This window comes from Lepisma saccharinum, chromosome 1 (assembly GCF_977018435.1).
Source record: "Lepisma saccharinum chromosome 1, izLepSacc3.1, whole genome shotgun sequence".
NCBI classification, from domain to species: Eukaryota; Metazoa; Arthropoda; class Insecta; order Zygentoma; family Lepismatidae; genus Lepisma; species Lepisma saccharinum.
Window position 1 is genome coordinate 141,048,825 of NC_139229.1, and position 22,243 is coordinate 141,071,067.

Sequence of the window (22,243 nt, forward strand, 5' to 3'; positions counted from 1 at the left end):
GTCTCCGCAGCACAAAATGGAAGAGGTGCTAGCTACGAGGGTCACTATTTATATTTTGAGCCTTGGCAACACTGATTGAAGTTAGGCGCGATTTGACGTTTGCACGGAATCGTCTGGCATTATTGACCATAACGTACTCAAATGTTTTGTCAATAGCTTCATTTGTGTTGTTTATGTTGCCTTGGAGATTGCGCGACAACAATAAAATGGAATTAACTCGTGAACATATTCGTGCGATGATTTTTTACGATTTTCGACGCGGATTAACAAGACAAGAGTGCATCGATCAACTTACTTCCACATTTGGCGATGAAGCCCCATCCTTTGCCACTGTGAAACGCTGGTATAACGAACTTAATCGTGGCCGCCATTCGCTCACCGACGTGATTCGCGAAGGTCGTCCAAAATCAGTTGTTGTTCAAGAAAACATTGATGCTGTGCAAAACCTAATACTGCAAGATCGTCATGTGACATACTGTGAGATTGAGGCAACCATAGGCATTAGTTCCACCAGCATATATAAAATATTACATGATCATTTAGCTGTGAGAAAGGTATGTTCTCGTTGGATCCCACACAATTTGACAAAAACTGAAAAAAAAAAAAGCTCGCGTCAATTGGTGCAAACAAATGCTCAATAAATACAATCGTGGTGCTTCAAAAGACGTATATAAGATTGTAACAGGTGACGAATCATGGATATATGCATATGAGCCGGAACGTAAACAGCAGTCGACTGTATGGGTGTTTCAAGATGAACCCAATCCAACAAAAGTTGTTCGCGCTCGAAGAACATCGAAACAAATGGTCGCCTGTTTTTTCGGGAAAACTGGTCATGTGGCAACTGTGCCTTTAGAGGAACGTAGAAGGGTCAACTCTGAATGGTACACAACAATTTGTTTGCCAGAGGTCTTCGGTCAAATACGGAAAACAAACAAACGCCGTCGGATCATTCTTCATCAAGACAATGCCAGCTGTCACACATCTCGTCTAACAACCGACTTTATGAACAGTCAAAAAATCGAATTGATGGGTCATCTGCCGTACAGTCCTGATTTGGCACCCAATGACTTCTTCTTGTTCCCGAATGTCAAGAATAAATTGCGTGGACAACGATTTTCGTCGGCGGAAGACGCCGTTGATGCGTTCAAAAACCATATTATGGAGGTGTCTCAAGAAGATTGGAAAAACTGCTTTGACAAATGTTTCGAACGAATGCAAAAGTGTATTGACCATAAAGGAGAATACTTCGAAAAACAATAAAGCAGTTTTCAATGCCAAATTCCTGTTTTTTCATTGTTAGGCTCAAAATATAAATAGTGACCCTCGTACGTAGGGAGAGGTAGCACACCCCCGAATTTATTCCATCCAATCATCTGGGAAATCGTTAAGGGGTGGGGACGGGGACTCGCTCACCTCTGCAATTTGACCTCATTTGTCCCTGCAGCAAAGATGGACATGCATGTTATGTCAGACATTTTTCCTCTTCCTGGTTATTTTGAAAGTAACACTTCACAAGAAGGCATTGTACTATTAATGCAAAGTCGAACATGTTAAGTTTTCGAAGGTATAAGAGCAATGCTATTAATTAGTCTAATTAGATTCGAAAGAGAGGATATATATGTGGAGCTATGCAGAGAATTTTGTGATCTGCGTATATACAAATTACATCATCTGGTTGAGATACACTTCTCGTAGTGTATTAGTAGGTGAGCATTTCAAGGGAGACTATCTGATGGGAACCTACATGCAAGAGATTTTTCTGTTTCTCACTGAGGCAACTAACGCCATAGTTCTCATGAAGGTATGTTTCCGTGAGTCAGCACTTCCATTGAAAGACAATGAAGCACGCCTCCACATCATTGCATTAGCTCATGTGAAATGGAACCTTTCCTTCCGAAGGGATAATTCCAATGCCCTCACCATGTGTTGGGGTTTCTCTGTTCACAGAGTTTATTGTGTTCGTGAGTAAACAGGAAACCAATCTTGAGAAACTCTTCACATGGTGAGGAGCAAGATGTGCTGTAGTTTCTGCTATCAGTGGCGCAGCAACAATTTTGATTTTGGAGGTACAAACAAATTTTAACTTACACACACACACACACACACACACACACACACACACCAGAGGTAAGATTTTAAAAAGAATTATATGAGAATTAAAAATATGATGCAACAGATGCAAAATTTTGGAGAAATAAAAAAATAAGTCGAAAAGACAGGCTCGTAGCCAGGCAGGGGCCAGGGGGGGGGGGGCTGAGCCCCATGGAACTGCCGTCAGCCCCCCTGGCACTGAGGCCAGCCCCCTTTTGACATTAGGTAAAATTATTTTGTGTAATATGTTTGCAGTGAAGAGTGAACATGTAGACAGCAGAAATTATTTTGCTCATAAATTTGGTGAAAGATAAATTCACAGAGCATGAACAGCAGCTAAGTCTAAGTAGCGACAAGTATTTAGGAGATTATCTTCTCTAGACTTCAGAAAGTTCCTTCACAAGGGAGCTTCTTTATCTGTACCTTCGTTTCCCATGTTGCGACCTCCCATTTATGCAGAAATATGTGACTTTGATGCCATTATGCAAATTCCCTCCGCATCTGCGTAAAGGTCAACGGCTCCCAAGTTTTGAGGACGAAGTGGAGTTTTATTGTTTCGGCTGGGGGAGGGGATGTAAGCTAGGCACTATGATTGAATATTGTCCATTTTTTCTTGTGTGATATAAATATCTATCATCAAACGTAGTATGGAGTTTGGCATGATTTCAGCCAATTAACACTTCAAGCGATAATTTAAAAGATATAGAAAAAATGTAGTATTTGTGTGAAACTTCTAAACTTTATGTAACATAATGACCCCCTCCCCCCACATAATTTACATTCATTAAACACTGTTAAACATTTTGAAAAATTGACTTGGTTTACAAAGCCCCCCAGATAACCCATGAGCCCCCCTGGAGATGAATTCTAGCTACGGGCCTGCGAAAGGATTCTCTGACTATTGACCAGGTGAGTTGTGGGGAGGACACCTGGTAGATAGCCCGAGAGAATCTATTCATTTGTCTCAAAGAAAGCCTCAAGACGTATTTTAAGAAAATAAGTTTTCCTGTAGCTATTGCACTTATCTATGTGTTGGATGAATGATATTTTTCCTGCTGTCTTATCTTCATATGTTTAGTCTCACCAGTACTCTTATTCTAACGCGTATAAAAGTATTTTCGGAATATTTCGGCTAAACTATGGTTCTTAGAAATACTCTGTTATAGAATAAATAAACAAACATTGGAAAAATACCGATTATGGATCACCTCGATCATATTTTATTGTAAGAAGGCTCGAGTTCAAGTTAGTGCATAAATGTAATTTTAAAAAATGCAGGCGAGCTTCAAATTAAAATAACTGCATTAACTATGAACAAGGAAGAACACAATTTACAAACTACTTTGAAAGGAGGCAAAACATTGCGGAAATTATGTTGGTAATACTGAGATTTGCATAAAAGTAGTGAGGTGAGCATAATCATATAAAAGAAGAATGAAGAGATCTTCACATTGAGAGACATTAAATGGATCAAAATATCTTGTTGAATGTCCAGTAGGTCTTAAAAATTAGGAGCGATTGAGGTATCCTTTAGAACATCCAATATGGCAATTTCAATTTTTGAATTTTGAATATTTGAAATTTTGGGTGCGTCAGCACTTAGGCTATTTTGCACCCTTCACATTATACGGGGTCCAGCCCTTTGCCATAACTAAAATAACCAGAGGCGAAGATATAGTACAAGCAATGCAAGCACTGCTTGCATAATTCGAATATCATTTAATGTACTTAATGTTCTAACCGTATTTAGTTTCCATCGCACTCGATTTCGCGAAAAAATGCGGCCGCAAACTCCCCCAGCAGCTCTGTAACAAGCACCAGCCTCAATGCTTGCAGCCGTTCTGCGGGAAAATAAGGCCTCCGAAGGAGTCACATGGCGAAGCGTGAAATTCTGGTGGAACCCGTCCAGAAAGCTTCTACAAAAAGCTGTGCTTTCCGAGCTTGCGTGATTCCCGAAAATAGCCGAGTTCAACCGAAAGCAGAAGGATTCATCTATGGGTACGTTGCCAGCAAAAACTAGTAACGAATATTTGTCTTCATGAACACGTAAACAAGATCGCAAATATAATAATAATTGTTAGTCATAAAATAACTAAAAGAAGTTATTATCACTGTTCTAAATTCCATATATATCATATTATATTACAAATTAGATTTCGCGAAATGTAAAACGCGTAAAAAAAGTTGACATTGGGAGTTGGGGCAGTGGAATTTCTGCACCCCCGTGAAGAGTTTTCTCAGGGAGGGAGGGAAGATTGGACGGACCTTGGTCCTGCACCCTGCTTCCTGGTCGGTCCAGCTCAAATTACGCCAGAAGTGTTGACCGCTACCAGTGTTTGCAACTGCCAAATTATTTACGCAGTAATTCAAGTGAGCTCTTTCACAAATTTTACAATCAATAAATTGACTGCTTTTGAATAAAACTTGGGGTGAAAATAAAGCTATCTGAGAAAGAACTATCTACTGATATTTGTACATGGCATAGAAGTAAATCGTATACATTCTGCATATTATGAGCACAAGAATATGTTTTAATGATTGATTGATTGATTTGTTGTTTTAAGTCCACTTTATGCACAGTAAGGCTAATCGGGACTGGACCTACAGTTTAAAATGGGATCTGAAACACTTGTGCCTCCACCGGGTATCGAACCCGGAACCCCTTGATTACAAGGCGACGACACTCATGGGCGTCCGGAAGGGGGGGCAAGGGGGGGCCGTGGCCCCACCCTGGAAAACGAAAGTCAACCAAAAATTACATATTTCACACATATAATTTAATTTCAGCCACAATAATGTGGGTTAATTATTGCATGAACATGATAAATTCAAATTTAAGCAATGTTTTTTGAGGGATGAACACTATTATTGGGGAAAATATGCCATGTTGGCCCCCCCCTGGAAAAAAATACCTTCCTTGCCCCTCCCTGGAAAAAATCCTGCGGACGTCCATGACGACACTACCACTGCGCCATCGGGGAGGCCCGAATATGTTTTAAGTTCTATTATTATGACGCAAGTGGTGTTCCCAGGGTCTTTTTACGGTCCCCATTTTGTCATCTTTTCCTTCCTTTGACGTTTTTTCTTAGATATACTGAGCCAAAAGGGGGTTATGTCTACCATCCACCCCCCCCTTCGCCCCGGGCACGCCATTGAATGACACTTTATTACTTAAATATTAATGTACATACTCGTTCTGCTGAAATGATTCTGATTCCTCCGCGTAATTTTTATCTCCAAACTGATATATCTTTCCTTTGTGACGGATAAAATTAAGGAAATAGGTTGGTATCACTTTTTGTTGTTTCAGAGATTTTCAAAGTGATCTTGTGTGGATGCTTGCATTTGCAGTTGTGGAAAGCGCGTGGGATAGTGTGAGTGTTTGTTGCTTTGTGTTTTGTGCTGTGAATTTATCGGAATGAACGCGTATTTAGGAACGGTTGATGTGAAGTGCGGGTGTATTATTGAGCAATTGAAAATTGCTTCGTTTAGCTCGAGAGAGATAAGTGTTAAAATGAAAATCGTGGAAGGGGGTCGACCAACACCAAGAGTTTGAAATTTTTTGCGGAGAGTACATCGTCTATGCATGTGTTTCTTTGCTTTGAAATGAATTTTTTATTGTTTGTGTTTAACTTTTTATTTAGTGTTTAAGTTACTCCAATGCGGTTTTTAGGGTGCCCAAAAATACTAAATTACATCATACAGCGTAAAATAAACAAATGATTCCGATTTTTTTTATCTAAATCGGTTTGGTCACCGTTTGACCATATTAAATAATAATGAACAAATAAAGGTACTAATAAGTAAGTAAGAAATTCCGTCTCCCTTTAGTCGTATGCGGAAAGTTCGCATATGCAAAACGTTTAATATCATATGAATAACGTTACCTGGATTTTTTTTAAAAAGTAAATGTGACGTTTGCGGATCATATGGTTTATTTTTAGTACAGTCACTTTATTACGATATTTTGACAAATCCAGCGACTGGGTAAATGAGGCTATAAACCTTGAATCTTTCCCCTCGGCATGTCGTTGTACTACATGTTTTGTTGTACTGAAACATTGCTTGCCTCCTTCGTAAGACCACGCTTCGCTACTGAAAATAACTGTAATGTCGTGTAACTAAACTATTAAAATATTCTGACCAGCTAAAAGTTGAGACTGTAAAGGGACACTCAGCACACACAAGGATAAAAGACAGGACAACACACAGAATTATACTGGCCACAGGGCCAGTCGCCAGAGCCTCGTTAGTCTGCAAAATGCAGTACAGGGTGTACTACGTGGAAGTGAGGTTGACAATTGGGTGTACTACGTGGAAGATCACCCTTGGTGTCAAGACTACTCAAATGCTCGTTTCCGAATAACGTTCTCTTATTATTCATACGCTGGCCATTCAGAATTCTGAACTTAACTTGATTGATTGATTTAGTTTTATTTTACTTCGCGTTTTGTGCCTCTAGGCTAATTTGCGAAGATGGGGATGAGTGATGAAGTGATGAAATTGATGAATGGACATTCACAAACAACCAAGCCCGACCGGGATTCGAACCCGGGACCCTTGGCGTCGCAGCGCGATGTGCTAACCACTCGGCCACAGCTGAACTTAACTGTGCATGCATGTAATAGATACTGCCGTTGTTCGCAAATCACTCACTCATTAATGAGAGTCGTCAATTAGACAATTTTAGTTAAATTGGCAATATAACAAGGGCCTTTTACAAATAAAAAAATATTAGGGCTAAATGATATGCATCTTTTCGCGATGACAATCAACTAAAATGCATTCAGGTGACAGGTAGTTTCGACCAATGGCACGAACACGGTGCTTTATCACTGACTTGTAACGTGAAAGTTCGGAATGGAAAAATGAGAGAGATCGGAGGCCCGATAAGAATTTATGCAGAAGATGAAGAGCGAAATTACATTTTCGAGCAAATTCCTGCGCGCAGCAATACCATGAATTTACGAGTTTCTCTTGACTTCTTTCAATAAAGAAATTGCACGTGAAATGTCTGCTCAGGAGAATACACCAAGCTCGCACACAACGGTAAGTTAACGTCCACTCGTGGTCTTATCCCACACATGCATGACTTGATGGATGAGAATAGCTTTGACAATGCAGTAGGAATTATTATTCCACAATGATGTTTTCTACAGGTGCGCCTCAAGATAAAATTTTAAGCCGGGACAAGTGGATTTTTGGTGTCCCCCCTACTTTGCACCCTGCCTCTCCCCATTTTTTTCTACCCTGGTTCTCCTTCCACCTTCCTCCAATAAAAACATGGTCATGTTATGTATTTACGGTTCTAATGACGAATAATAAGAAACTTATTTTAAAAATACGAGTGTTACTTTTAAAGAACACGTTTGTTGTGGATATGCGTTTATTGAATATCTACATAATTACATCAAAATAACATTAGGCTAATCTCTTACCTTAAATTACTTCATGATTTTGCAATATACGTATTATGTTATTAAGCAGTAACTTCAAATAATTCTTGTCAACAATAAATTACTCTTTTTAAAACAAACAAAACCCGGTGGAGGCACATGGCGGTAGGATCTCACTTTAAACTGTAGGTCCAGTGCCGTTTACGCTTTCTCTTAACACACAAGTGATTGTTCACCAGAACCAAATTATTTTAGTAATCGTGAACGTTTGTTACGAGTTACCAAACATTTGGTCAAAATTACCAAATTTATTCAAGTCTACCAATATTTTTTATTGTAATTACCACAAAGCTTAACCAATCGTGTTTCGTTAATTCAAACAGCTCAGTTTTTTCTCTGTGTAATATTGACTTTGCTATACATGAAGCACTGATCTTGAAAACCTTTTCCTTTTTACTGAGATTTTAGTTTAGAAGCAAGCAATAATGGAGAAGGGGGTAAATCGGAGCAACCAATGGATGATATTCAGCGATCAACTTACCCCACAATTCATTGCGCAAAAGTACGCCCGCTGCCATGATTCCGGCAAATGTTTCGGAGCGTGTTGGAAACACGTTGGATAAGTATTGAGCTCAATGCTATTGTAGCAGTGATTGAAGGTACAAATATAACGATTATATGCCAAATGTAGTCTTTCACACTTTGATAAGACTCGTAACAATGACCAGAGTATCTAAAAATATGATATTTGCCATAAAACAATGTTGTATAAAGCTACGTAACATACGAAAAAAATACAAGACTATGGAGCCTCTTTCTCATGGAATCAATCGGGTTTATCCGATAGTGCAGTGGCTAAGGACATCCCCTTGTAATCGAAGGATCCAAAATTTGATTACCGGTGGAGGAAATTAAATAATAATAATAATATTTTTTAAGTGTATTGAAAACAAACTTTGTCTTGTCAAAATGATAATTTATAGAAATGTTCCGAAGTACAGAATTGTATATTTTTTATAGCCGCGAAAATATTAGAATGTTAATTTCACATGTTCAGTAATGAAAACAACAGCGCCCTTGCAGTTGATACACGCAAACACGTTCTGTGATGGAAGAACTTGTTCAGATCAACGAACAATTTCAGACCAAACTTTTACAGAATGCTGCAATCCTTCAGGAAATTCCGTTCTCGGCGATCAAAAATGACAATTAAAAATATATTCGTTCGTATTGTTACTTAGTTCAAATGTAGTACATATGTTATGAATACTGTTAGTAATTATTTACACATTCCAAGGTGGTAAAGTGGCCTCGTTGGCCCCATGCTAAGTATGGTAGATTTGTGTTATTGTAACAATGTCAGCACAATTTTTTCCTATCGATATTCATCAATTCTTTTTAAAATCGAAAATTGGCGCCACCTGAATAACAATCACAGCTTCGTCTCTGAATTCATGCATCAAAAGTAATGGAAAATTAGTGGCGTGCCTAGGATACTTCGAAAGGTGGGGGTTACGTATTCTTTTTAGTAGTCAGCCCTCATTTTGCTATCTTTTCCTCACTTCTACGTTCTTTTGTTTTAGAAGTACTAAGTGTGTGGGGAGGTTATGACCCCACCAACCCTCCTTGTGCACACCACTGCGGAAACTATACCTTATTTGCTTTCTGAAATGAGCAACTGTAGCTCTTACTTTTTGGGCAAAGTATTAACTCAGTTCTTCTTTAAAAAAACACCTTTCCAAAGGCAGACTCTGAAAGGGATCTATACAAAGGGAACAAACACATCCCGGACACAAGAATTTTACTCTGTCAGTAAGATCCTTAATCTCACGCCAAAGTTAGTGGAATTCGGAGAATTATGGAACTGTAGATAATAATTATTATCAACATCACTGAGTCACTCTCTGATCTCATTTCGCTAAGAAAATCTATCATTCTTAGTTGGAAAGTTGGTTAGAAATCAGATGTGGTAGGTGATTGCTTACGCAGACTGGGAACTGTTCCGTTATTTACGAGCCCAATGGTGTGGGTCTGAGTGCAAGGGATGTTATGTTATCAGACAAACCTGTTCTTACAAGAATACACACTTCTGTGGTGAGTCACTTGCCCCGAGTCATAAATGTCTGGTGCTGTGCTCGAGCGAGGGAGAAGGAGGAAGTTCAAACATGATAAGAGACAATACACAAGTTACTTCAGTTAGGTGGGGAGACTAATGTCAATGGAATTATAATACTCTTCAATAAATAAATTCCAAACACTTGTGCACTAGACAATGTGTACATTTCATGTAATGTATGACTGTGTGTTGTTACAGGGGTCACTTCATCGCCCTGGAATATGGAAAGAATTGCTAACTTTTTCTTACCTTATTCCTTTTACTTCTATTTTTTTACTCGGTTTTTCTCTTATTGTATCATCTTTGTACCTTTCCATCTTGTTTACTTGTTTACACTGTGTGCTCAAATAGGTCAATCGAGATCGGACCTACAGTTCAAAGTGAGACCCGAATCACTGTGCAATGTGCCTCCATCGGGGATCGAATCCAGGCTACCTTGACTACAAGGTACCTTTCCATCTTCTTTGTATCTCTCTTCTTGAAAATTTCTTTTTGGATGTTTCCCTCCGGTGTTTTCTTGAATTTTCTTTACTTTCTCTCTCTCTCTACTTTATCACTCTACTTGATTTTATTTCTCGCTTCTCTCTCTCTCTCTCTCTCTCTCTCTCTCTCTTCCTCACGCATGCAAACTCTCTATCTCCCTCTAAGTATCTCGCTTTTCTTGTTTCTTTCCACTATTACTTACTCGCCCCCTTTTGTGTGTGTGTGTGTGTTTGACCCCTTACTCCTCTATCATTCTCTTTTCTCTCATTGCTATTTCTTCTTTCAATTCATCAAAACATTTCCTTATTCCGATGACACGTAAAAAATGACGTCACATATCCTATTAGAAACCAGTTATTTTTTATTCTTTTTAATTTTTTCGCCAGCTGCCTAACGCTGTATGTAATAATTCGAATTTAGGTAAAAATGGCAAAGGAAAAAATGGCAACGGAAAAAATGGCAAGCGGAAAAAATGGCAAAGGGAAAAAATGGCAAAAGAAAAAATGGAACGGTAGAAATGGCAAGAATAAAAATATACCTATTACGATTTTACGTGAAAATTGAGAAATTATGTGTCTTGCATTTCACAGTTTAAAATTAAAATTTAATATAATTTAATGTCTTTTAACATTAATTTGTCTTTGAATGGAAACATTTTATTTTATGTTTCCAAAAATAATGCCGTTTATTTCTTTTGGCAGGAGTTACTGCCGCTATAGAATCACATGCTAATAAAAGTTAACTTTTGTAAACAATTTGAAACATGTGTGATTGATGTAACTTAAGGGGAGTGCAGCATTGAATGGGTTTTCATCTTGACTGAAAACAAGTTTATGCTTTGCGGGCACCTGCTGACCAGTCACACATGTTTGTTACTAAGTAGGACTTCAAGCCAGGCCTTATCTAACCCCCTCCCACTAAGAGGGACGAACTTGTTTACTTTTTTCAAATGAAAATTGTTAAATCTTGGAAAGCTCTTCTTTCTGCAAGAGTCTGATCTGAAGAATGTTATAAGGTGGAGGAACAATTTCAAGTGTCGAGGAATTCTAAAAACAAAATTATTGAAACAAAATCCTGTGTGTTCCTATGACCATAATCATTCACCTGAATATGATGCTGTGAAGGTTTAAGAAATTCAAAATATTAACCCTCCCTTCATATGAAATGTCATTATATGCTAGAAAAAATATTGCGCTACGAAGTTCAATAGAATATACATATAACACCCGAAATAATGAGCTTCTAAGGCCATACTTCACAACACGTTGGTTGCCATGAGACCCAAAAGTGGGTCTCAAGTATCGTCATTCATGAAGCTATGAAACCCACTTGTGTGTCTCACCTCAGCAATTGCTTCAGCCGCGATACCCCAATATGGGTTCCACTTGTCATTTGCTAACATGATCAAAGATATTGTTTTTGGCTCCAGAATGTTACACTATACTCGTAGCCTGGCCCTAGATAGCAACAGGCGATTACAACAATGGCGTACAAATGGCCGTAACATTGTAGTAATAAACCTAGTGCTCTGTGATTATTTATGATGGCATTATTTTGTTCATTTTCAATACAACAGGCCACATTAAAAAATGCATCCTTGTTTGACATTGGTTGTATTTCAGGCAAGAATTAAACAAAGAAGGAGAAAAATAAAGGAAGAAGAAGAAATTAAGACTATATCCAGTGTGATTGAACGTAAATTGTAAATTATAGAAATTTTGTAACTATATTTTTTATCTAAACTGTATTGAACCCTCCAAATACCAATGTATATGGTTTATATGGAGTAATGCAATTCAAATTCAAACATCCTACAGAGTAAAGACTGTAGGCTTTATTGTGGAAGCTAATCAGGTGCATCCAGCAAGAAAATGAAGCAGTAGTAGCGATCATTCTCCACGCTGAGAGAGGGCAACTGCCAAAGAAGAAAACTTGCCATTTTCACTTTGGCCATTTTTTCCCTTTGCCATTTTTACTTTTGTCATTTTTTCCGTTTGCCATTTTTACTTGGCCATTTTTTCCGTTGCCATTTTTTCCTTTGCCATTTTTACCGGACACCAATAATTCTGGTAAGGCATGGGGTGAAGGGGCATTTCATTGTGTTGTCCTTCATCTATTTCACCATTCTTTATCATAATATATGTTTTACGTCGCTTTTCTGCCAATTTTGGCTAATCGCGACGTGATGTGAAAGTGACAAAGAGACAAGCACAAACATAAGGACAAAACACGGAACACAAACTCCACAGAAGATTATAGGCGCCAGATCTTCGTTGGTCTGCAAGAGCGCAGTTTCCAGCAATTTCTAAAACTAACAGGGTTCAGGAAGTAACTCAGTCACAGTTATCATTACGATAAAAAGTAAAAGTAAATATCATTTACAGTTATTTATTCTGGATTGAACTCATAGAACATGTTAACTTGCATCAACTGCGAGAGCGCTGTTGCTTTCATTTCTGAACATGTGAAATTAACATTCTAATATTTTCATTCAGTTATAATAAACCTCCTGTGTTTGAATATGAAAATAGAGAGGTAAGAATACTAGGTAAATCCTTAAAGTTGAAAAAATTACTGGCACAAAACATTTGCTCGTAACAAACAAATGTAGATTAACATTCTATTTCTATTTTCCTTTTAGCGAATCATAATTATGTTGATTACTGTTGAAATGGATGTAGGTCTATGTATAGAAAAACAACTGTAAAAGTAATTTTTCAATTCGTTACTCCTTACCGGAAAAAGTTACAGTTACAGTGTTAGTGAAAAAAGTAACTGTTACTTGTAAATCGTTACTTCAAAATACGTGAGTTTGTTTAGGTCAATTTTACAAGTCACAGATAGGGTAATCGGTACTGGATCTACAGTTTAAAGTGGAATCCGAACCACTTTGTGCCTCCAGCGGCTATCGAACCAGGGACCCCTTGGTTACAAGGCGACGGTGTTACCAGTACGCCACCGGTTTTGATTGATTTATTTTATTTTACTTCCCTTTTCTGACACTTTTGGCTAATCGCGAAGATGCGGATGAAAAGTTACAAGATGAAATTCGTGAAAGACAATTACAAACATGCATGGAGAAGACAAAAGTCCCACAGATTATACTGGCTGTGAATCTAGACGTCAGAGCCTGGATAGGCTGTAAAACGCAGTAGAGGGGCAGTACGTGGAAGAGGGGTTGACATTTGGGTATCTTCAGAAAGGGTCACTCCTTGCACACCACTACGCCAACGGGGAGGTCCACTTCACTACCCACCTCCTTGGTGGAGTGGTTAGCACAGCCCGTTACGGGTCCCAGGTTCTAATCCCGTACTGGACATGTGTGTCCTTTGAGGGTATCCCTTCATTAATTTCATCATGTCATCACTCATCCTCAGCCAAAAGTGGAGCGAAGTAAAATAAATCAAAACAAATCATATCAACTTCCAAATACTAGTTTCCAGGGTAGCACATATGTAATCTCAAAATGTTTATATATCGATATTTGATAAATTACTTCGGTTTTTATTTCTAAAAAAACTAAATTCGCATGATATACGAACAGCAGTCGCCCTGGAACTACTGAAGTCTTGACATAGCTCCCCCTCCCACTGCAACCTAACTTTTACTTTGTACACAAGTCACGATGCACGAGGCGTTAACAGATTATCTCGCACGAGTTCAGAAGCGGAACATCATAATAAGAGATTATAAAGCGTTTGTTGTTCCGAGGAAGCCGTGAACGCGAGGTAAGAGAAGCGTGAGACTGAGATCCACAGCTGACACAGTGCTTGAGTAAGTGGGAACGCTCTCCGTGGCTCCGGCAACGCAGCTTTATCCCCGTTAGGCGCACGCTCAGGTAGGCGGCGTTGAGGTCGAAGGCTATAAAGCCGTCTGCTTTTGCTGGCGACCCAGAGTCACAAGTTGTGCGCGGAGAATGTACGTGAAATTGTTGGTGCTTCTGTCGGCGGCCACCCTGGTGGCACCCCTTGGGGTTCGACCCCTAAATCACGGATCGATGATGAACCCCTTTCACGGAACAAATTTCTGGAACCAGTTCGAACACGGGTGAGTAGAAAAGTTTATTTTTCTTTTTGTCCGCGATGGCGTAGTGTTGACGTCGTCGCCTTGTAATCAAGGGGTTCCGGGTTCGATACCTGGTGGAGGGACATAGTGGTTCGGATCCCGCTTTAAACTGTAGGTCCAGTCACGATTGGCCTTACTGTGCATAAATGGACTTTAACACTAAATCAATCAATCGAAGTTAGGGTGGATGGTATACTCCACCTGTTTTATTGTCACAATGTTAAACCATATAGTCGAATTTGATTTAGTTTATTTTAAGTAGGTTTTTTTTCACTTTTGGCTAATTGAGACAGATCCCCAGCTAGCCCAATGGCTCGAACAAACATCCCCTCTCCCCCACACCTAACAATTTCTACTTCAAGCGCTGCACAACTACGGTAGTGTATTCCATCCGTGAACATTACATTAGCTGATTCAAATTGCTCATCCGATTGATAGATGCGAGACTGCTTTGAAAATTCACGTACTGCACCTACTGGATTTCGAGGACCGAATAGAGAATTTGAGATTATAAATCCTGAATTTGGTCCCATTTGGCGAATTCACCGTTCGGCGACAATCTGTGGTGGCAGGCACGTAGAGAGGGGAAGGGCTAAGGGGGCTGAAGTCCCCCCCCCCGAAATTCTACAAAATATCTAATTTGGTACTAGTTTAGTGTGTAACAGAGGAACCAGGTTATATTTTTATATTCTACCATTTAATCCAAAGAATAAATGGACCCGCAGCTCTCAAAATGTATAGTTTTCTTTGTGAGAGATCACACAATATAAATTTTAGGAGTAAAATTTGGCCCTAACTTCTAAAGCTTTTCTTTTAACGTAATGTGTGAAAGTTAATAACAGAATACAAAAACTATGAATTTCAGTACACTAACTACAAAATGTAAGAAAAACAATGGACAACAGTATAGGATATTCACTCATACGGTGGTGCGAGTAGCAAAGTCTCTCCATTTATATAAAAATAATAACAACAATTATAATAATAACAAAAAAATTGGAATTAAAATTGGTTTATTTTTAATAACTAGTTATTATTGTAAAATGACAATTAGCGTGGTAATAATTATTATTATCATTATTATTTCTACTAATCAAGTTTTATCAGTGGCCTGCCCCTCTGCAAATATTTCTGGCGATGCTTGTGCTGATGGATGAGGCCCCCCCTTCCCCCAAATAAAATCCTGGCTACGGGCCTGAGTGGTGGTGTTTGTAGGTTTTCCCTATCTGACCACTTCTTCCCCCTCTTGTGCTTGTTCTTCATTACATTTCAACATTCTTTATGAATGGTGGTTCAAATTTCTATTGTTTTTGGTTGTTTTTTGTTTTTAATCACTATTAATTCCTATTTCCGCAATTAACCTGAAGTAGAAAGTCGCCGTTAAACAAATGAAGCATAGTGTACAAATTAATGATAATAGAATATTCCTTCCACGGATATTTTCCTGACATTTCGTGAATACCGCTTTGATGATAATTCCACGAATGCAGTCTACAAAGTGTCTCTGGTTCGATTCCAGTCTCGTGTATGGGTGTTGCTTACTGAATCCGATACGGTAAATGCAAGATGCATCATGCATGTGTATCGTTACAATAAACGTACAGAGACCAAAATTTAGTCAAACTATAAAGAACTGTTCACAATTACCCATGCCGTCGATGGTTTACGATATCGTGAAATATCATAGGAACAATTTTCTCAGTGTTGTAATATTGTCTATCGTGTGGCCCGATTAGCCTATGCATAAATGAATTGAAACTTGTAAAGAACCACGTACATCATTCACCTCTTGACAGTTTTCCTCATGGGGATTTCCATAGATTTCCATACATAAATGAATTGAAACTTCTCCTTGCTTTGTAAAGAACCACGTACATCATTCACCTCTTGACACTTTTCCTCATGGGGATTTCCATATAGATTTCCAATCCAGTACTGAAACGATGTTATCAATGTTCATAACAGATGCATTCCATTTGACACTAATCAGCAAATGTGTGAAAAAGAATACCCGTCGTCCGTGTCAACTTTCGAGAACTACACAGACATAGTTTGGTGTAATAATAAATATAGGAGATAGTAGAGTAAATGCAATAAAAATATATACATTAATAGTCCGCTTCTATGCAGTGACACAGACCACATGCTGCCTATCGAGAATCAATAAATACATCAGGAACGGCAACAGCTATAAAGAAGTATCAGTATAGGCTTGAAGCTGATTTAAAGTAATGCAGACTTTTACAAGTGACATCGTTGTAATACGCTCATGGTTTAATGGATTTTATTGCATTGCAAACAACTTTCAATTTTGATTTTTCCCTTTGTCCTTGTGTGCACACCTTAATTAATTTCATATAATTACCATCCATCCTCATAGACATGATTATTTTGTGCAGCGGACTTTTTATTTCCACTTGCTGAGAGTGTTTATCCTTAGTGCGTTACCAGAAATTTTTGTATGGAGTCAGGTCGTTGAATAAAAATCGAATAGTAGAAATAATAATAAAATAAATTATTAATATAAAATATATGTAAAAAATAATCCGTGGCGCAACAGCCCGTGAGGGCCAGAGGCTGCCTACCGACTGCCGGCCTCACTCCCACCAGTTACGGGGTGACGTGTGGTGAACACATTTCCGCGAGCTAAACACAGCTGAAAACGTTCATGAACCATGCAAAATATCTCACTTTCTTGAGGGAGTACAGAGGGTCAAGTGCCCCCAAGTTCTTTCAAATCTGGAAATAGCCCGTTCAAGGAACTGAGTTTGAGACCACTGCACTATTCTCCATCCACTGTAAGAACGAAGTTAATGTAAACAGAACAACTTTACTTTTGAGTTCCTTTCCTGTGAGTAAGTTTTGGTGTTATTTTACCCATGAATATATTCGTCGTAGCTGTACAGCTCATAAAATGTTCAATAACTCTAATATAGCAGCTATGTTCAGTGGGATGGCATTGTTACATGCCCTATATTCATACGCGCAAGATTCCAGCACGACTGCCACTGGAAAAACAAATTGGATTTCTCACAAAGTATTTGTTTGCATTGGCTTCGTTCTTGCAGCGGACAGAGAATAGTAGTTCCGCGAAGAATAACTAAGAGGACGAAATTGAAGTCCAGCCAAGGTCTCCTCGCTTTTCTGCCAATCAGTGAAGCGCTCCTTGGAGAATGATTGACTCGAGTGGAGGGTCTCGGACACGACCAAGAGTCTCACTTATCGCACGAATGTCAAGCACCTTCTCGGTGAAGCGCCATAGTCTTCTGACGTCAGGTTAAATTCTTTCGTTGTTTGTTAGGCGAAATGTAGTGTATTTATGCTAAGAGATTTAAACTTAAGTCTTACCTAACCAGGAAAGAATTCCGCGCTTATGAAATACGACGCTTGACCGAGAAGCTGTTTAACTTAGGTGCAATGAGTCGTACCCACACGACCACCGATGGACGAAACGCATCAGGGTAAGGTTGAAAAAGGGGGTGTGGGGGTTCTAAGCTATAGTTGGTGTTTTAAGTCCATTTTATGCACTGTAAGGCTAATCGGGACTGGACCTACAGTTTAAAGTAGGATCCGAACCATTATGTGCCTCCAACGGGTATCGAACCCAGGACCCCTTGATTACAAGGCGACGACGCTACCACTGCGGAGGCCCTCTAGGCTATAGTAACTTATCCTCGATTTGATTTTCTATTCACGTCAATCAGGACTATACTCTGTCCCCGGAAGCTGTGGAGTAAGGCCACGCATAGCGGCAGAGAAGGGGGTAAATCGAGTGGGCAGAGCGAACCAGTACACGCTGCTCAAAGGCTTGTAACGGCAGTCGCTTTACCCCCTATACGCAATCCCGTTCTCTCTTATGTGTTCATTGGCGGAGCTGTCTCGCGTCACTATTTGAGCAGATACTTATTTTCGCTGGCTTGCTCCAGAGATACCCGGGACAGAGTATAGTTAATGTCGGAACGGGAACTGCATTTTCTTAGGCAGTTTCTGGGTCCTAAGTGAGCCCGAATAGCCCAGACAGTGGTAATGTAATTTCTAAGCTAACGATCTCCAAAATAAGACTTTTATGTGGGCACACAACGTAAACTTTGACTAAAATTTCTCGCAACTTTCAATTATTTTGAGTGAGGTGTGTAACAGTATAGAGTACAAAATTTTCCTCAAGGATGGATTAAAAAATAATAAGCATTAAGCAATGAAATGTCACATTTTCATTGTAAGATTAATAATTAGGAAAAATGGATTGTTAGCTGACAAAAAAAATAAAGTTGGAGTAAGCTAACAAGCATCTTTTTATTGTAAACCTCGAATTAACTAACTTTAAAAAAAAATAAATCAACTTCCACAACAGGAATGAATTTTTAGCAGTCAACAAAAGTATTTCCAAGTACTTGGTTGTTAAAGGTTCAGGAATTGTAAATAAATATAATTCCTGTCCGGGAGAGAAAAATCAGCAACCGTAAATGGGTTATGTACCGTAGAGAACCTTTTTTTCATTAAAGTGTTCAATTTAGTTTCGGAACCTTTTTGCCAGATCAATTTAAATACGGTCCAGGAACCTTTCTTCCGAATCAGTTTAAAAAGGGTCCAAGTTCGGTATTGAAATGAAACAATACGCAACTTGTACAGGATTTAAATTGTGCGGTCATGTTATCCCATTAGAATTCTTGGGGTTCCTGGACATTCGAACAATTCCTTATACTGTAAAGAGAAAATAAATATAATGTGGTATAAAATTACAACAAACTTAATCCTACACAAAAATTGATAAAATTTCCAGAATGCCCGGGTGTAAAACTATTATTTACAAAGGAAAATGTTTACACCAGATATGTTACTTAAAAAATTAAGACACCCGCTCCTTACAGGAATATCACAGAATACTAGTTCAGGTACAAATAGCTATCCTATTTTCGCAACCTAAGAGTCGAAGATGGTGAAATTCACGAGAAATCGTGCGAAAAGTAAAGTTTATATAATGTCGCGAGTTACTATACATAATTTAGAATATCATTTTAGCCACTTATATCCACTTTCTGGTAACAGTGAGCATATAATATGCGCGATCTAATAGGAATAAGATTTTTGGAACGTGGAGTGACGACGACAGGCCTCGCAAAAAAGAGAAGAAATTAAAAAGTACAAATAAAAAAAAAACTATAGGGTGAAAGGGGAATACTATTCTGAAAACCGGTTACAGTCCAAAGAACCGAATTTACCTATCACAGTATAAAATGCATTGTGACAAAGTCAACCGCGTCCTACTTTACAGCCACAGCAGAGGGCCGAAAAACACCAACTTCATTGTTTCCTCTTGTATCGACGCAGCATCTCCTTGAGACAAAAGAAAGGCTCGCTTCTAAAGTGTTGCACCGTTACTTCGAACCTTCATACCGAGTGCATTAATCGCCATCTATCAAGTCATCCTGCAATTTTCTAATCTGTCTAACTGCAGTCTTAATTTTTGTTCCCGTTTCGTTGCTCCGAGTGCACCAAGGTTCGTCGGACCGCGAGGGGGAGTTCGTGTCGATGACATTGAAAAACGCGTTAATAAGATTTAACAGCGGCGTTCGAGTTAACCGTTCTGCAAGTACCGTAAGAGACACACTTGGCGTTCACGGTTTATTAGCATCGTAGCTATAAAATTCTGAGAAGAAAGGTTGGGAAAATGTTCTGTTGGGAAAGAAAACTGATAGTTAGCCGGAAACATTTTTTCTGCTAATTTTATGTGCGCTTCATCTAAGGTGACATCTTTGTAAACTCTTGTGTGTATGCCTGCAGAGTTGGAAAGTTCATCTTTGCTGTAAATTAAAGCACGCTGCATACCCACACGATAAGCAAGTGGGCCTTTATGTACTGACGTTTGCGAATGTACACGTAACTGCATTCCTAGAGTGCATACCTGAGCTGCGTGGTCAAGTGGTTTGTGTTTAAAGTCTCGGATCTTGCTTCGAATCCTGAATGTGCCCTCCTGTTTCATATGCATTTCCGAAATATTTTTATGAATTAACGCTTTCATCGAGATACGATCCAGAGGAGACCGATACAACACAACTACTTACGCTGACAAGGCCTGGAGCTAACACCTCTGGATCCTCCCCAATCCCCCCTCTAAATACGATTTCAGTTACCCCTTTACAGATGGAAGCCCCCCCCCCCTAAATTCGGGCCTGATGCTCATTTAATTTGATTGCACATAAGTAAGAAAATAAAGTTTCTATGTTCATCATAAAAATGGTAGAAAGTATATTGTTGATATTTGTTAAATAATTCCCTCCAACATTAGGGGTCGTGGTAGATAACTTTGATTCCCCTGGAACATAGAAAAATACTTAACTTACTCTTAAGTTCTTCCTTATTTTTAAATTAATTTTCCCACTTTCTATTTTCTTTCTTCCGCTATATTTTAGTCTCTCTCAATGTCTTCTTACTTGCTCCTTCTTTCGTTGACATATTCTGCTATGTTTCTTCTCTTTTATTATTTCCTTCTCTCCCCCTTCTCTCTCTAGCTTACCCGGTGGAAGCACATAGTGGTTCGGATCCCATTTTAAACTGTAGGTCCAGTCCCGATTAGCCTTACTGTGCATAAAGTGGACTTACAACAAACAACTCAATCAACTCTCTCTAGATTACTTTGCATTGTCTCTCAAGTTTCTTTTATTTCTCCTTGAGCCTCTCAGATGGCGCAGTGGTAATCGCTGTCGCATTATAATGAAAAGGTACCAGGTTCGATCTCCGTGGAAGCATACGAGGTTCGGATCCCACATAAAACTGTAGGTCCAGTCCGGATTAATCTATGTGTGCATAAGATAAAGGTAAAGTTCCCCATGTACGTTGTACGTACCATGCTATGAAGGCACAGAGGGGTTGGGGGTGGAGTTAGAGCCCCCCCCCCACTTTCTCGATCTGTCATTTTTCGAGGCGTACCCTACAGGGTTGCCCCAGGTATCCATTTATTTGAGGCTAGGTGAGCACATCCTTAGATCACTACCGCGGATTCCATTATGCATAAAGTGGACTTAAAACAAGCTTGAAGAACTTATTTGTACTTCTCTCTTCAGCTCATGTTTCTCCTCTTTTCCTCCCTCAGTTGTTTCTTTATATCTCTCTCTGCTTCTCTTGAAACATTTCTATTCTTACGATGACCTATAAATATGACGTCACTCGGTTTTCATAGCTTTTTGTTTATTCAACTTATTTTTTACCTTCGAAAATTTTCAGTGAGTGCCCATGACTTGCTTAATTCTTTTTCCTCAATTTGTTCCAAGCCGGAGTTTGGACATCGATGATTTAGAGCATGATGGTGCAGCTTCCCTGGTCAGTAGCCAGGCACTATTAACGGTCATTTGCTTCCACTTCCGACCTTTTTTCCCCTCTGGCGTCTGCTCCTTTAACCCCAAAAGCCAAAGAAGCTTCTCGGAAGAGAAGAAATGCAATTGTGGAGAGGCTGCTTCGTTATTGAACGAAATAGAGCACGACGCGGATTCTTATTCTTGTTCCACGAGCGTTGTCCTAGGTCGTTCGAAAATAAAATTCGGGTTAGCCGGAGAAATAATGTAAAATGCATCCCACTTTCGGAATCTAGAAAGTGCACACATCAACCAGAACAGATAATGCTCGAATGTTGGTTCATGAGAGATTCTTGCAGGTTTTGGAATTTCTCTTGCAAAGACTTCAAGTGAAAGCAGTAAATGTTTTGAGCTTCCATAAGAAACTTAAGTTTAGTTCGTGTGAAAACATGTTAAGTTGGTTGCAGAAAGGGGAATGGTGGAAACAAAGGAGAGAAGGCTTCGTAAACAAGACAGAAACATACCAATGTTGACGCACCCATTATGCTTTAACGTATATCAATTATAAAAAAAATAAATAGTGTTGTAATAATTCATACGAAACCAAAAAAGTTTTCAATTAAATAATAATAATAATAATAAATTGTCTTTATTAAGCGGGCGAGGTTCACCTCTCCCACATAACCCTTGTCAATATGATGATACATATAAGATAAGATAAACTGCGTGTCAAATCAAAAAAAAAAAAAAAGTGTAACTACAAATACAAAAGTAATAATAATAAAAATCCATATAGTGAG

At 38.9% G+C, this 22,243-nt stretch overlaps 1 protein-coding gene across 1 annotated transcript in view; it reads left to right on the forward strand.

The window, feature by feature from the left end:
* Nucleotides 1-13,963: 13,963 nt before the first annotated feature.
* LOC146001779 (transforming growth factor-beta-induced protein ig-h3-like) overlaps nt 13,964-22,243 on the forward strand; it is a 52,459-nt gene continuing 44,179 nt past the window's right edge. Inside the window, exon 1 of the mRNA XM_083139501.1 lies at nt 13,964-14,136. Within this exon, the coding sequence (XP_082995627.1) occupies nt 14,006-14,136 (131 nt within the window). The 5' untranslated portion in view covers nt 13,964-14,005. The remainder of the gene's footprint in view (nt 14,137-22,243) is intronic.